Source organism: Rhinatrema bivittatum, chromosome 4 (assembly GCF_901001135.1).
Source record: "Rhinatrema bivittatum chromosome 4, aRhiBiv1.1, whole genome shotgun sequence".
In the NCBI taxonomy this organism is placed as follows: domain Eukaryota; kingdom Metazoa; phylum Chordata; class Amphibia; order Gymnophiona; family Rhinatrematidae; genus Rhinatrema; species Rhinatrema bivittatum.
In genome coordinates this window covers 52618006-52635687 of record NC_042618.1, presented here as the reverse complement: position 1 = coordinate 52635687, position 17682 = coordinate 52618006, and the positions used below count along the sequence as shown (strand labels likewise).

General features: G+C 44.7%; 1 protein-coding gene across 3 annotated transcripts in view; it reads left to right on the top strand.

Annotated features, from left to right (window-relative positions):
• Positions 1–17682, top strand: part of SYNE2 (spectrin repeat containing nuclear envelope protein 2) — a 799865-nt gene that overhangs the window by 508015 nt on the left and 274168 nt on the right. For all 3 annotated transcript variants that reach the window (XM_029598126.1, XM_029598125.1, XM_029598127.1), the window contains exons 64-67: positions 8135–8257; positions 12048–12230; positions 12899–13018; positions 14627–14824. In XM_029598126.1, the coding sequence (XP_029453986.1) occupies positions 8135–8257; positions 12048–12230; positions 12899–13018; positions 14627–14824 (624 nt within the window). The remainder of the gene's footprint in view (positions 1–8134; positions 8258–12047; positions 12231–12898; positions 13019–14626; positions 14825–17682) is intronic.

The window sequence follows — 17682 nt, the reverse complement described above, 5'->3', positions numbered from 1 at the left end:
TTGCCATGCAGGTTCCAGGGGCTCCAGAGGGGTGTTTTTGGCACGGGATTGCTGACCTTACCTTCTGCCTCCTGCTCCACTTGCAGAGAGCCGGTCCAACGGCTCTCCTGCGATGGCCTCTGCGCTAGATGTCTCCCCGTTGGTGAAGGACCATCGGGGAGTTGCTAGGGGAAGCCTGTCAGCACATTCTCGATGCAGGGTTGCACTCCGGCCGGGCCATCCCCGTCTAATGCGGGAACGGCGGCCATTTTGATTTCCCCACGAGGGGAGGAAGAGGAGCTGGCGCAGGGGAAGGGGAGATCCCTCCTACACTGTTGCCTCCTAATTTGAGCCCTGTGCGGCCTGCCGACCTAGGGCCTGCCTCTCCTCCCGATATGGCCCCTCCCCCGGGGGGCCTTAAAGAGACAGCAGTCTCTTTTTTCTAAGTTTGTGCTTCTAATGCACAAAGCTTTTTTAGAAGCGGAAGCTGAGTTGCAGGATGCGGTACCTCCTCCACCCAAGGTCCCCAGGCCATCAGGGGGGTTGGATACTTCTAGGGGGCTGTCTGGCCAGAACGCCATTAATCCCTCGGGGTTTTCAGCTCCAAATCCACCGGGTCCTGGGGTGCAGGACCTTCTCCTTGGGAATGGAGATGGGGATGTTGATGAGGCCGCCCCAGTGGAGGGGGATGATCCCAGGGTTCTTAGGCTGTTTCAGAAGGAAGAACTGGAGCATCTGTTTCCCAAAGTGCTGGAGGAGCTGGATATTAAGGCACCGCAACCTAGCGTTGAGGTCTCTAAAGGGGATCCGGTTCTCTTGGGACTTAAAGCTCCTCCGAAGGCTTTTCCATTTCACCCGATGTTGATGCATCTGGTGACACGGGAGTGGGAGACTCCCAAGGCCAGCCTCTGGGTGGGAAGTGCTGTGGAAAATCTCTACCCTTTACCGGGCGATGCCTTGGCAGTCCTTAAGGTGCCCAAAGTGGACACTGCAGTCTCGGCTGTCACCAAACGTATGACCATCCCGGTGGCAGGGGGGACCGCCCTTAAGGATCTTCAGGATCAAAAACTGGAGGTCCTTCTCAAGCGCATCTTTGAGGTCTCGGCCTTATGCGTTCGGGCGGCGGTATGCAGTATCCTCATCCAAAAGGGCAACCCTTAGATGGGCGTAGCAGATACTTACCATGCAGCAGTTGCCTCCGGCGGAAGCTGAGCAAGCTGATAGTATGGAGGCAGTGGTGGCTTATACAGCGTGCAATAATGGTGTCTGTGGTTTTGGCCAGAAGGCTCCTGTGGCGCCGATGTTTCCTCCAAGACACTCAGTTGGGCAATCTCCCATTTAAGGGGAAATTCTTGTTCGTAGAGGACCTGGAGGCCCTTATTAAGTCTCTAGGCGAAAACAAAGTGTACAAGTTACTGGAGGACAAGCCTAGAACTCCTAGGACCTTTGGTTCGGCTCGCCCTAGGTTCAGGGGCCAGCGCCAGTTTTGTCAGGGCAGGGCCTTCTCTTCTTCCTATATGTCCCGGCAGCTGTCGCAGAGATCACATGCTTGGCCTTCTTCCTTTCGAGGCCGCAGGCTTCCCCAGGACGGGGGTCCTCGGGGATCTTCCTGGGGTAAGTCCTCACAATGAAGGTGTGCTGGCCCACTCCTCAGTCCCTGTGATAGGCGGCCACCTCTCTCTCTTTCTCAAGGAATAGGTCAAGATTACGTCGGACCAGTGGGTGCTAGGCATCATCGAACACGGTTACGCTTTGGATTTTGCTTACCCGCTGCGGGACCTGTTTTTGATGTCGCCCTGTGGGTCTTATGTGAAGCGAGCAGCAGTAACTCAGACTCTGCATCAGCTGGCAGCCCTGGGGCCCATTGTCCCGGTCCCTCAGGAGGCGATCGGAACCGGCAGATATTCCATATATTTTGTGGTCCCCAAGAAGGAGGGCTCCTTCCACCCAATTTTGGATCTCAAGAAGGTGAACAAGGCACTCCGAGTGCCTCATTTTCGCATGGAGATCCTCCGCTCGATCATTGTGGCCGTCCACTCGGGCACATTTTTGGCTTCTTTAGACTTGACAGAGGCCTACCTTCACGTAGGGATCAACGAGCGGTATCGCCAGTACCTCAGGTTCATGATTTTAGGCGAGCATTACCAGCTCCAGGCCCTTCCATTCAGATTGGCCACAGCTCCCCGCATATTCATCAAGGTGATGGTGGTTGTAGCGGCGGCGCTTCGGAAGGAGGGGATTTTGGTACATCCCTACCTGGACGATTGGCTGATCCGGGCGAAGTCGGAGGAGCTGTGCAAAGCAGCGGTTCAGTCAGTGCTCTGCTGGCTACAATCTCTCGGGTGGATCATCAATTACGTCAAGAGTCAGTTGATTCCGTCCCAGGTTCTGAACTTCCTCGGGGCTCGGTTCAATACAACGATAGGCAAGGTCTTCCTCACGGAGGAGTGGGCCACCAAGCTGGTGGCGCAGGTTCATCGGCTATTGTCCCTACCGTTACCCCGAGTGTGGGATTACTTGCAGGTGCTTGGTTCTATGGCATCTACTCTGGAACTAGTCCCTTGGGCCTTCGCCCATATGAGGCCTTTGCAAAGAGCGTTGCTTTCTGGTTGGGATCTGAAGTCTGAAGAGTTCCAGATCTGATTGCCACTCTTGGAACCTGCCCGGTCCAGTCTCCAGTGGTGGTTGATTCCGGCCCAACTGCAGCGCAGTATGGACCTGGAGGAACCTCAATGGGTGATAGTGACGACGGTTGCCAGCCTCTCCGGTTGGGGAGCGGTTTGTCAATCCCAGGCGGCGCAGGGCAGTTGGACAGGGCACAGGCGAAATGGTCCATCAATCGCTTGGAAACCAGGGCGGTGTGTCTGGCGTTGTGCCGTTTTCTTCCTTTGGTTCGCCGTCGGTCGGTGCGGGTGTTGTCAGACAATGTGACAGCGGTGGCTTACATCAATCGGCAGGGAGGTTCCAAGAGTCGTCCCGTAACCACAGAGGCCGACCATCTGATGGTTTGGGCGGAGCGCCATTTAGTCTATCTGGTGGCTTCTCACATAGCCGGAGTTGACAATGTTCAGGCGGATTTTCTCAGTCATCAGCGTCTGTATCCCAGAGAGTGGGAGTTGTTCGAGGAAGCAATGGGCCTCCTGGCTCGTCGGTGAGGTGTGCCTCGCCTGGACTTGATGGCGACCCAGAGAAATGCAAAGGCGGCTCGGTTTTTCAGTCGCCGAAGGGAGCACAGGGTCGGAAGGGGTCGATGCCCTCGTCCTCCCATGGCCTCGCAACATCCTGCTTTACATGTTTCCTCCCTGGCCCTTGGTGGGCAAGGTTCTAAGGTGTATAGAGATGCACACTGGGTCAGTTATCCTTATAGTGCCGGAATGGCTGTGGTGCCCATGGTTTGCGGATATGGTCAATCTGGTGGTCGACGGCCCGCTTCGACGCCATCATCTACCGAATCTTCTTCGACGAGGTCCAGTATTTTTCAATCGAGTGAATTGCTTTTGTCTAGCGGCCTGGCTTATGAGAGGCGGCAGTTGAGGAAAAGAGGCTACCCTGATACAGTTATTTCAACCCTCCTGCAGGCATGCAAGAAATCCACTTCCCTTGCTTATGTTCGGGTCTGGAAGGTTTTTGACACCTGGTGTAGCGGGGTGAATGTGTCCCCGCGGCGTGCTTCCATTGTACATATTCTAGCGTTCTTGCAGGAGGGACTGAAGAAAGGGTTAGCGTGCAGTTCTCTTTGGGAGCAGTTGGTGGCCCTTGGATGTTTACGGAGAAAGACTGACAGCGTCTCCCTCGCAACTCATCCGGATGTGTCACGTTTTTTGAAGGGCACAAAGCATCTGCATCCTCCAGTTAGACAGGTCTGTCCTTCGTGGAGTTTGAACCTGGTTCTCCGAGGCTTGTGCAGTCTTCCCTTCGAGCCTATCAAGCGGGCTACCTTGAAAGACCTGGCTTTCAAGGCGATTATCTTGGTGGCTATCACGTCAGCTAGACGCATATCGGAGCTTCAAGCGTTGTCCTGTCGGGAGCCCTTTCTCCGGATTTCGGACTCTGGAATTTCCCTTCGAACAGTATCCTCCTTCCTGCCGAAGGTAGTCTCGGGGTTTCATTTGAATCAGACAATGGAGTTACCTGCGTTTACTCATTTGGGTCGCGAATTACATAGGTTGGATGTGAAGTGGATCCTACTTTGCTATCTGGAGTTTACCAATGCCTTTCAATTGTCTGATCACCTGTTTGTCTTATGGTGTGGCCCGAAGAAGGGACAGAAAACTTCTAAGGCTACCATTGCCAGGTGGCTGAAGGATGCCATACCCTCGACTTACATCGGGCTTGGGCTTTCAGTACTGGATGGTTTAAGGTCAATCAGGTCTCAGGCGGCGTCTTGGGCAGAAGTCAATTTGTCTCACCACAGGAGATTTGCAGGGCAGCTACCTGGAAATCTTTACATAACCTTGTGAGGCATTACCGTTTGGACATCTGGGATCCGGATGTTGACTGCTTCGGCAGCAGTGTTCTCCGAGCGGGACTCTCCAGTCCCACCCCATTTAGGGTAGCTTGGGTACATCCCAGCAGTCTGGACTGATCCTGGTACATACAGGCAAGGAAAATTGGTTCTTACCTGCTAATTTTCATTTCTGTAGTACCAAGGATCAGTCCAGATGCCCGCCCTTGGAGTCTGGAGAGTCCACTTGGTATCGTTTTCCTTTTGCAGAATATTCTCAACAAGGTAACATTCAGATTGCTTATAGAGATGCTCCCTCCATGTACATAAGTTCCACATTATGCAATTTCCTTTTTTCTTAAGTGGTTTGATACAGCCATTGGTTGTTATGTTAAAGGTTATGATATTTTTCATTCTGCTATGGTATGGGTTATACTGAAGGATCGCAGGTGGCACACCAATGTAAAAGGGGGTGCCTTTCAGTTTTTTTTCTCTGACGCCATCTGCTGGAAGGGAGACACAACCCAGCGGTCTGAACGGATCCTTGGTACTACAGGAACAAAAATGAGCAGGTAAGAACCAATTTTCCTTTCAAAAGCTTTTACACGCTTAAAACTGGGTTTTACATGTATAAATACACTCTACTCCTGTATGTGCGCTTTTTAAAATTGCTACAACATATGCTATTGTTGTCAATAGGTTTTACCTGTGTTAAGTGCACTTTACAGGGTTAAATTGCTTTTGAATACTTATACAATAGTGTGTTACATTTACATGCATAACTCCTTTGAAAATTCACCTATAAGGTGACTTTAACATAATGATAAACTGTGTCGACGATCATATGTAACATTAAACACAGAAACACTCCTTATATCTCTCACGGACACCATCCTTATAAACCTGGAAAAAGGACAACCCCATCTGCTTGCTCTTCTTGACCTATCCGCTGCTTTTGATACGGTGAACCATGCTATCCTTTTAGAGCGACTCGCAAACATAGGCATCAAGGGATCTTCTCTCAGCTGGTTCAAATCCTTCCTGTGTAACAGGTTCTTTAAGGTTAGGATAAACAACAAAAAGTCTCACCCCGTCCGCTCCAACCTGGGAGTCTCCCCAAGGATCTTCTCTTTCACCTACCCTTTTCAACATCTACCTTCTCCCACTCTGCCACCTACTTACAAATCTAAAACTAACTCATTATCTTTACGCGGACGATGTACAAATACTCATCCCGATCGCAGAATCTCTACAAAAAACCCTTAACCACTGGAACAACTGCCTTCAATCAATTAACCACCTTCTTGCCAGTCTCAACCTGGTCCTCAACACCAACAAGACGGAGATTCTTATCTCTCACGATATCCTCAACACTCATCCAATCTCACCAATCTCTTCCCAATTATCCATCTCAAATATAAATCACTCTCCGTCTGTGAGAGACCTAGGCGTTATCCTGGACAACCAGCTTAACCTAAAGAAATTTGTTAACACCACCACAAAGGAATGCTTTTACAAACTGCAAGTTCTTAGAAAGCTAAAACCACTCTGTGACTTCAGAATGGTGCTGCAATCCATCATCTTGTCGAAACTTGACTATTGCAACTCCCTTCTTCTCTGTCTCCCTGCTAACACCATCAAACCTCTTCAGATGGTTCAGAATTCAGCAGCCAGGATTCTCTCCAACACCAAAAAAAGAGAGCACATCACCCCCACCCTTCAGAACCTCCACTGGCTGCCCATTAAATCCAGGATTCTCTTTAAAGTCCTCACGATTATACACAAAGCTAAGCACAACCTTACCTCTCTCAATTCAACAATCAAACTACGACTGCATACTTCATCTAGACCAATCAGAAGAGCCTAGAAAGACACATTGTATGCCCCCCAAGCGAAAACATCCTTAAGGAAGCGCACCTTATCGACAGCAGGACCCCATCAATGGAATGCGCTACCACCCGACCTCCGACAAGAACCTTGCCCGTCGGCATTCAAAAAAAACCTCAAAACTTGGCTATTCAGCCAGGCCTTTCCTGACACTTAACATACTCTCTCTTACAATCTGACATCTCCTCTCACCGTTGTTTTTTCTCCGCCACTTTTCCTACCCATATCACGCATATGTTCGCTTACCGTAAACCGCATTTTAGTAGGTTCAACAGCTCCCAGTCCGGGACCCTCTTCTTTAAAAATCTGTGTATTCAAGCTCATTTATGTCAAGCTGTACATCAGTTCGCTCCCTATCTTCCTTAAGCAATTTCACTCAATTTCTGTAATTTTTTGTAATTTTGTAATTAAGGTTGGCCCTTTGTTCACTTTTGGCTTTTTAAGGCTGGGCCTTGTCATTTTGTCATATTGCATTCAAATGTTTGTCGCTCACTGCTTTAACCTAGGATTGTTTCTCAGTTCTCAATTCTGATATTACTTGTAAAGATTTGATAATCCCCTTGCCACAGTTAATTGTATCCCCTGTTCCTTGTATCGCCCTCGAGCAAATTTTGCAGTTTGTTTTCATTGTTTCTCAGTTCTCAATTCTGATGTTACTTGTAAAGATTTTATTACCCCCTCGCCACAATTAATTGTATCCCCTGTTCCTTGTATCGCCCCCGAGTGAATTTTGCAGTTGCATTGTAAACCGATGTGATATGTATTTTATACAGGAACGTCGGTATAGAAAAGTTAAAAATAAATAAATACTTCTGCTATGGAAGAGGTGTAAGTTATTAAAAAAAAAAGCCAGCCCTGAGGGCTTTAAAGGTCTGGTGTGTAACTACGGGGAGTGCAGGCTATTAAACTAGGGGGGTTTGGAGGACCTAGCTCTACACTGGGTGAACTGGCAGACAAACTGGTGAAACTGGTCATAGCTTGTGGCAATCAAAAAAGCAAACAATGTTAGGAATTATTAGGAAGGGAATGGTGAATAAAATGGAAAATGTCATAATGCCTCTGTATCGCTCCATGGTGAGACTGCACCTTGAGTACTTTGTACAGTTCTGGTCGCCGCATCTCAAAAAAGATGTAGTTGCGATGGAGAAGGTACAGAGAAGGGTGACCAAAATGATAAAGGGGATGGAACAGCTCCCTTATGAGGAAAGACTAAAGAGATTAGGACTGTTCAGCTTGGAGAAGAGATGGCTGAGGGAGGGATATGATAGAGGTCTTTAAAATCATGAGAGGTCTAGAACGGGTAAATGTGAATCGGTTATTTATACTTTCGGATAATAGAAGTACTAGGGGGCACTCCATGAAGTTAGCATGTAGCACATTTAAAACTAATCGGAGAAAATTCTTTTTCACTCAATGCACAATTAAACTCTGGAATTTGTTGCCAGAGGATGTGGTTAGTGCAATTAGTGTAACTGGGTTTAAAAAAGGTTTGGATTAGTTCTTGGAGGAGAAGTCCATTACCTGCTATTAGTCAAGGTGACTTAGAAAATAGCCACTGCTATTACTAGCATCAGTAGCATGGGATAGACTTAGATTTTGGGTACATGCCAGGTACTTATAGCCTGGATTAGCCACTGTTGGAAACAGTATGCTTGGCTTGATGGTCCTTTCGTCTGACCCAGTATGGCATGTTCTTATGTTCTTATATGGATGTTGCACTTGATTCACTCAGATTTTTATCATAGACATAGAATGGGTGAATGAATCGAACATTTAATGTGTGTATAATTCATGTTTATTTCTCTTAATGTTCTTAAACCTCAGGAAGTTATTGCTATTGAATCAGAAGTAAAAGTCTTGGAGAAAAAAGTTACAACAATTAAGACTATCTTGTCATCAACAGATGTAGTGGATTTTTCTCCCCGGGAACGTCTTAAACATGGGCAGGTAAGCATGAACCTTAGCTAAACTCAATATTTTAGCTAAAGGGCATACATATTCAGTCACTGTCTGCAGAGCAGAGTTAGCCAGATAATCTTATCCAGCTAATTTTGGTGGTATATTCAATGGTGCAGTCACACTATTGAATATAGCCAGCTATCTTTTAGCCATATAAGTGCCCAAATATTCATTTAGATGCATAACTTTGTGATTTATCCATCTAAATAGCTTAGAATATTGATCTTTATGTATTTTCCAGAGTTTAAATAAGGATGTAACAATTCACAAATATCAGCAATATTATTTTCACTAATAAGCGATTTAAAGGCTACTGTTAAAACAAGGAAATTAGAGTATCCTAAAGAGGATGTGAAAAAAACTGAGATAGTTCAGGTGGATTTAAATGAAGAGCAGATGCATTTAAATGATTCCAAATTACCTGAATCAACTCAACTGTTAATAATTGTGAATATGAATAATATGAATGTTAGGTGTCATTGCATATGCCAAAAATCCAAAAAAATCCAGGTGGGGTGGATCAGGTAAATAGTGAACTGTTATTTATACTTTCAAATAGTACTAAGACTAGAGGATACTCCTTTAAGCTAACAGGTAGCAGATTTAATACAAGTTGGAATATTTTGTCACTCATCGCACAACCAAGTTGTGGAATCTGTTTTCAGAGGATGTGGTAACAGCAACCACCATAGCTAGGTTTAAAAAGGGTTCGGAAAAGTCCATAAAGAGTTATTAACCAGGAAACCCACTATTTTTCCCATACGGTCAGCACAAGAAATTAGATCTATATTTTGGAACTGGCCAATGTCAGAGACCGGATGCTGGACCCTTGGGCCTTTGGTCTGACCCAGCATGGTACTGTTATGAATCAGAAGGTGGACCCCTGTTCCGAGATAGAGTCAGTGTTACCTAAAAGAAAAATAATCCCCTTAGGTCTCTACTGTCGAAGGGCGAGGCCGAAGGCTGTAGCTGTTGTACGAAGACTTCACCCTGGAAGCTCGTGATCCCCCCCCAGGAGAAGCCCGTAGGGACTTGGCCGCTGGGACTTAGGAGACTTCTCTGAAGACTGAAGAAGGTCTGGATGCAGGCGCCTCCTGCGGGTCGTGGGTTCCAGATGGCTGGCGCCTCCAGCAGGTCGTAGTAGTCTTGAGGAAGAAGTCATGGAGTAGTCCAGGGCCGGTCCGCGGTTCGGTACACAAGAAGGGTCAAAATCCAGTCCAAGGTCAAAACAGGAGAAAGGTCCGAAGCCAGTCCAGGAGCATCAGGAGAAGGGTCGCAAGCCGTACCAGGATCAAGCCGAGGAAACACGAACGCCGGTCCAGAGGTCAGAAGCCAAGAGTCAATCCACGGAGCAGGGAAGCAGAGCGGGACGAAGAACCAGGAACTAGAAGCTCAGGAACAAACTCAGCCAGGAACCTTGATACCAAGGCAAGGTCTGAGGATCAGACCTTGCCTTAAGTACAGGAAGTCAGGGGAGGAGTCTCCGGAGGAGCCATGACTATTTCCTGTCATGGCTCCTTTAAGAATTCAAGTCAGCCGCGCGCGTGGCTCTAGAGAGTCAGAGGGGGAGGAGCCGACCCGGCCAAGGAACCATGCGGCTGTGCCTGACTGCGGAGCAGCCTGAAGGAAAAACTGAAGAAGGCTGCCTGCACCGCAGGAACCCTTGATGACACCCGAAGCTTTGGGTGAGTTATCTTCGTTGCTGCTGGACCCAGGTTGCGGCCCGCTGCGGCCGGCGGCCATGACACCCGGCCCCGGTCGCGGCTTGCCGCGGCCGGCAGTGCTAACAGGTACTTCTTAAGTTCATATTCACCACTCACCACAAGTTCACCACTCACCACAAGTTCACCCTCACCACAAGTCTTTAAAAAAACAGCTAAAAACATGGCTGTTCTTGAAAGCCTTCCCTCCGGATTCCCAACCTCCTCAAATGCATGTTCTTGAAAACCTTCCCACTTGACCCCTAACATGCACTAACGCATAACACCCCCCCCCTTTCACCACCCCAACCCACCCCTACCCCATTCCCACTCCCTCCCTCTCACACCATAGCCTCTGACACCAGATCTAATCGTAACCAAGTCATACCGTATATATTGTATATAGGATATATGCTACAAATTATACTCACATTCATTTGTATTCATATGTTACAATGTTTTTACTTCAATAGTTTAATTAATTGTTATCTTGTTAAATGTAAAATAGGGCAGATCTCGCCCTATTCAACCTGTTACCTGGAAACCGATGTGATATCTCGATCGAATGTCGGTATACAAAAGAAATAAATAAATAAATAAAATATTCCTGCTGCAGTGCCAAAATGCCAGTTGATCTTTGACTCTTCTCTTTTTGTTTTCAAAGACTTAGTAACTTCTTCATTTATTTTACTGCTATTTTTATCCTGCCAATGCCAGAGGCTCTAGACGGCTTACAGGAGAACAAACGTAAATATGAAATGCATACAACATAAATGACCTCGGTGGCAAGTCTCATTAAAAAATCTAAAAAATAATAACTGTGACCAAATTGACCAAGCAGGCAAAAGCCAGACTGAAGAGATACATTTTCAATAGCCCCTTAAAGGTTTTAATACAAGTTATCAATTGCAGGTGTTATGGAAATTGCTTCCACATAATGGGAGCTGCAACAGTCAGTCAGACCCGCATGCCAAACAGATGGATCATCAAGCAAGCCACGCTGCAAAGATTGCATGGCTCATGATGGATTGTAAATTCTTAACAAGCAATTAGCCCAAAGAAAAGAATCCAGGGCCAAGAGCTTGTGAACTACACAGTAATTTTGTCACAAGTGATTCTATGGCAACTAGTGTGTAGGTAGAACAAAATTGGGCAAATATGATCCCACATAGTAGTGCCTGAGATCAAGCATGCAGCTGCATTCTGCAGAATCCTCTATGCTTATCGCACGCTTTCTTGAATTCTGTCACTACTTTTGTTTCCACCATCTCCATGGGGAGTCCATGCCATCCATCCACCACCCTTTCCATGAAGAAATATTTCCTGATGTTGCTCTCGCATTTGCTCCCTTGGAGCCTCATACCTCTTGCTCTAGAACATTCTTTCCTTTTGAACAAAGATTAGCTTCTTGCTTATTATTGATACCTTTGAGGTATTTGAACGTCTCTGTCATATCGCCCGTCTTTCCTCTCCTGTAATGTATACATATTTAGGTCTTTTAGTCTCATTTCATAGAACTTTCATGCTAAGCTTCCATGCCAGCCATTCGTCATGCTTTGTACCTTGCCAAACCATTGTGTTTTTGGATTCTGAACAAGGTACTTTCTATATCTAGATGCTGGCATTTTACTCATATCCTATGTAGCCAGGCCATGTCAGAATTGCAGAGGATATTTAAATGAGGCAGGAATATGTCTGAGGTGTGGGCAAGCCACGTCCTCCATCCTGTTCCAGATATTGCTGATGTCAGAAGGAGTTTGCATGTCTGAAAAGGAATGCATGTCTGAGGCAGATAATGCGTTCTATGCCATGGAGAGAGGCCTACTTGAAATTCCCTATTACATGCTCATCAGCCTATTCTCCCCTCGTCTGGCTCCCAAGGAGCCATTTTCAAAAATGATGGTGAATAGGATACTCGCCCATTCCTACCAAATAGCTGTTTACCATGGGCCTCCTTGCTAGTCTCTGAATTGGGTGCATTGTCCTCATAATGAATACATTACTTGTTCATGTATGGAATTATCTGGTTATATTTTGTCTTTGTCCAGTAATTGTAATTTGTACACTGTGCATTTCAGGTTATACTGGAAAACATTGATTCCATGAAAAAGATGATTGCTCAGATAGAAGCATGCAAAACAGTTCTGAAGTTACCTGAGCCAGGAGCCCATTCCTTGTCCGTCTTCAAAAGAGCATTTAATCTCTCAAAATGCATAGAAGAATTAGAGAAAGTAACCAAGAAGCAAAATGAACTATTTGAGGTATTGTTTCCTTTCCTTTGTGTGGTCATTTCCCCATCTAACTTCCTGAGCTGTACACGTCACTGTCAGACTTTTTTGTGGATATTTGTCTTGTCTATATTTTTCATTCATGAAATGGTTCATCCCACCCTGGTCTCAGTGTGGCTGTGAATGTGAAAGGGTGATGAAGAGTGTCTGGCCCAAAGAGAGAGTTCATGAATGAAGATCTTTTTTTTTTTTCTCTTTTGTTGTTCACTATACCTTCCATTCAGGGCTAGCAGCATGGCCTGATACCTAGTGGTTAAGTGAGCCAATAGCTTCCTCTAAAAACTGGGACTGAATGATATACTGCACATTCCTGGGGGATATTACAGAATGTCATTAGTTGTGCTCAACCCTTTCTGGAAGCCAGGAGAATGGTGTCCGTGATGTACATTTTCAAGGCATGCTTGGTCGTCTTAGGTTACTCCCAAAACCAGTCTTCCCAAGTGGAAGCATAGCATAGTCGCTGCCATGAAGGGGGAGTCTCAAAAACATACATGCCTGCATTAAGAGTTGTACTCATGTGGCAGCAGCTAAGCTCACAGACAAAACCAAATGCCTCACTTTCTTATGTCATCGTTGTGGTTTCCAAATTCTGCTCTAGTAACATGTGCCAGGTACTAAAATGGTTTCCCCTCTCATTGCAGCCAGTTATAAAAGAAGTAGCCGAGCTGGATCAGGAACTGGAGAAGTTAAAGCAAGCCTCCAAAAATCTCCCAGAGCAATCGGAAAATACTTCATCTGCTTACAATGATATTGCTGCACAAGTAAATTGACTTATTTGATTGTTATTTCCCCTATAAATAATATAAATGTAAGAAATGTACAAAAGTATAAGCCAGAGATTACGGCTTTAACCTGTGCTTGTTAACATTATTGCTGTTCAAATGTGTCTGGAAAGAAAGCAAATCCTATTCTATTTAAGAGAAGTGTTTACTTAGAGCATAATTTTCAAATAGCCCACATAAGAAAGTTAGTTTATTTTATTTATATTCTGCCTTTCAACTACTTCAAAGCGGATAATCTTCAGGTACTGTAGGTATTTGACAAAACACGTTAATTGCACCGGTTTTTCTAAGTGAGCTTAATAAGTTTACTTTGAAAATTATCCTGCCAAATCTACCTACACAGGTTATACTGCTAAAACATCCACACAGATTTTTCTGTAAAATTTACATGCATTCTTCTAAAAAAAATTGAAAAGTACGCGCATAAGTATAAACTCCTCTCGAACTCTGCCCTCCAGGGTAAACTTACGCAGAAACATGAAACACCCATTGTAAGTTTTCCCGCGATCGGCTGTGCATAACATGTGCTTTTACCACAGAAGTCCTTTAAATCAGGGGTGGGCAATTCCAGTCCTTTGAGGGCTGTAAACCAGTTTGCATGCACTCTGCTTAAGTTGTATGCAAATCTATTTCATGCATATTCATCAGGAATATCCTGAAAACCTGACTGGTTTGCAGCTCTCGAGGATGTAATTGCCCACCCCTGATTTGAATTTTACCTTCTTCATGTTATCTACCTTGAAGTGCAGTGACTTCACAAAACAGTTTTCATTCAGCATGTAGAAGGGAGGGAAGCGTTTTTTTAACACTAATCTCAGTTAACAAGTTCTTCCAAGAAATATAATTATTGTCCCAGACCACGCAGGTGCAAACTATCAAATGATGAGTCAGTGTTAATGCACTGCCAAACAGGAGACATTTTAGGGCCCCTGCTCCTTGAATTAGGACATAACTTTAGACCCATCTGAGACCCTCAGTAAGTTACTACATTACTTGGCCTAGACGTGGCATGGCATGAGAGAGAAATCTGAAATGATCAGAATTCCTGATGAGAACTAAGAGGGCAACTTTCAAAAGCCATTTACTGTGCAAAGGGCTTTTGGAAAATTGTCTGTTCCCTGTGGGTTAAAAGTCTGTGCAGAGTGCCACACAGAGCAGAGTTATTCCCGCTGTGGGATTGGAGTGGGGAATGCAACGCCGCACCTACTGGCATGTTGTGTTTCAGGGGGAAAAGGATTTGCAGAACATACATGTGCAGATTGCAAAGGGTGCTTTTTCCCTAGGCAGTTTTCAAAGGGAAAATGCACACGTGCAATGCTTGCAGGTAAAAGCACCTGCGGGCTTGTATCAAAGCGCACACTTTTGAACATTGCTTCCTAAATGTTAAAAGGTAATAAGAATGGAAAATGTACACAGTCTTACCGGTTTTCAAAAACCCATATACTTCTGAGTTTGGAAATATTCATGCTCGTAAAAGGCTACTACTCACTCCTTCAACATCCAGCTTCATAAAGCTGGACATTAAAGTCTCGATTCTCCAGAAATCCAGCTCCAGTGATTAATGAAAAGAGACATTTGTCATTTTAGGGAAATGCTGAAGATGTGTTGGATCAGATGAAGAAACTAAGTGAGAAAAAAGAAGAGGTGCTGACAGGCATGCAGAACTCACTAATGGAACTTCTCAAACCTCTGGAGCAAGAACAGCAGGAGCTAGAAGATGATCCCTCAGGGGCTCTGACACCAGAGGACCCTAACCTGGGCAATATAGATGTGCCACAGTCACAGGTAACGTTGATTTGTTTAATTTATATAAAAACAAAGGTGGTGTAATGCCTCTTATTGATTGAAAATGAACTTGGATGTGAAATAACCAAATGTGACACTTAGGGGTAGATTTTAATAGAAGTGCGTGGGCATACATGTGTGCACTACCCGGCGCGCACATGTATGCCCGATTTTATAACATGCGCATGCATGTTATAAAATCAGGGGTCGGCGCGCGCAAGGGGGTGCACAATTGTGCACCTTGTGTGCGCCGAGCCGCGCTACCTTTCCCTGCTGCCTCCCCCCCCCCAGCTCTACTCTAACCCCTCCCCGACCTTCCCCCCCCCCCCCAGCCCTACTCTAACCCCCCTTGACCTTTGTCTTACCTTTTGCGCCTGCCTCCGGGACCCCTGCCCCTGGACCGCCCCTTTAGTAAAGCCCCGGGACTTACATGCGTCCCGGGGCTTTACTACGCACGTAAGGCTTTTAAAATCTGGCCCTTATTGTGCACATAGTCAACTTTATGTTCAGTTAAAAAGTAGCTTTAAGTTAAATAATTGGTGCGGTTGTTTACCTTGATTAGCAATTCTGGTGGTCATCCTCTTAGGCTCCTCCCATCTCAAAAGACCATAGATCTGAACCCCTTATGGTCTTCCAGTCTTTAGGTAGGCAACTCCTTCTATGGCTGTAAAGACCCACATGTGAATGCAGAGTTATTTTCAGTTCTGAGCTGTCATTCAAATCATCCAAAGCTCACTTTTCAAACTTCATATGCTTCAGAAACTGAAGCCACTCCTGAACTGAAGTGATTTTCATGCTGTCCTTCAGGCTTTGGACCTAACCAGATTGGATTATTGTCATGTAGTTTACTTATTTTTATTTTATTTATTTTTTATTTATTTATTGTTTTTTATATACCGCCGCTCATCAGAGATATCACGTCGGTGTACAGAGAACAGGAACATACGCCGGGGCGTTATACATTTAACATAAAGATAATATATGAAGTCTTATACATAAAACAAGTAAAACATAACTAATGCAATATATATCAGTTGAACGCAACCTATAATGGTGAAGAATTAAACATCATTTAAATGAAAAATATAGGGAGCCTAGGAAAACTAAAAATATAATTTGAAAAGTAGAAGTGAAAAAAATGGAGTTGTAGCTTAGTTTACTTAGCTTACTTGGGTCTTTCATCATTGATTTTACATGCTTTGCCTGTTATTCAGAATTTGGTAGTATCGCCTTACTGGATCCTGCCAATTTTGACCGTATTTCACCACTTTTATATTAGTTGCCAGATGAATCAAGAATAGCTTTTAAAATACTAACAATTCATAAAGCTTTGAATAATGAAGCTCCTCAGTGTATTAGTTCATTACTCAAAATATATAGGCCACAGAGGAATCTGTTCAGTTGGTCAACGTTTGCTTGATGTACCTTCTGTTCAGCTGGTCAGGCTTGCTGAATCATGGGAAAAGTTGTTTGCTGTAGCAGACCCAATATTACAGCCTGCTGGCCTCATTGAGAAGAGAATCGTGCTTTTAAGATTTTTAAAAAGGAGATGAAGATATATGTATATGTGTGTGTGTGTATATATATATATCTATATGCTTGACCTAATTTCTGCAATAGGTAATAATGTATGGATCTCAGCATTGTTTGGTTGAATTTATATGGCCAGTTCACCTGCTTGCTTTGGTACATTTTATCAATAAATGATGTTTGTCTTTATCTCTTATGAATGTGTTATTGTAAATAGCTTAGAGTTATGGGTAATGCAGTATATAAATGTTTTAATAAATAACTAAATAACTGCAGCAGAGAACAGATACAGCTATGCCCAAGAATTGTTTTGTCCCTGCAAGATCTTGTGTCTTTCTGGATCCACATCATTCTTTCCTTGTATTTTTTAAGGCCCTTGTGGGGTTTGTGTTTCTTTTTTTTTTAATCATATCTTTATTGAAGGAATGTGGAAAGCTTACAGTCTATCAAGCAATAACTGAGATCAATATTAAAAAAAAAACAAAAAACAGCCAGTACATTGCCCTTATGTTTGTTTCCACATAGAACTGCTCCCAGTAGTGACCAATACACAAGACAGACACAATACTCACACTTCTCCCTCAGCATAATCTATAACAACCAATTATATAGGTTTATTGTCCATAAACATTTCCCAGATTAAAGTATAATTTGTATTTATTAATTTGTGCATCATTTTAGCATTTACTTCCTCTATAGATTTCCATTCCAGCATTTGTTTTATCCAGATTTGAGAAGATGGTGGGTTTGCACCCTAGATTGCAAAATAAGCAGTTTTGTTAACAAAATTGCAATTTGCACACATTTTAAATTGTCCTTAAATAAAGAATAAGCCCATGCAGTATCCCCGAACAACACTACCTCCCCCAAAAAAAGGTGGTCGTAATTGTTACCTTATATATCATATCCAGCACACTAGCCCAAAAATCATATATTCTCACAGGACAAGCAGGATGGTTGTCCTCACAAATGGGTGACATCGAGGATGGAGCCCAACCACGGAAAACCTCTGTCAAAGTTTCTGGAACTTTGACTGGCCCCTACTGGGCATGCCCAGCACGGCACCAACCCTGCAGCCAGCAGGGGTCTCCCTTCAGTCTTCTTTTTTCCGCGCAGCAGTAGCCACGCGGTTAAGGAGCTCTTACCACATTCCTGACAGGAAATTCTTCTGAACTTCTTTGAAGTAAAAATACGCCCCACAGGGGTCCCCCTTCTATCTAAATTTAGCCCGCGGTGTTTCGGTAAGTTTTTTGCCGTTTTTAGTCTATTGCCGTCGAGTTTCGCCTTCGCGGCCTGCTGGCCTTCGACCGTCCCGCGGCTAAATTTTT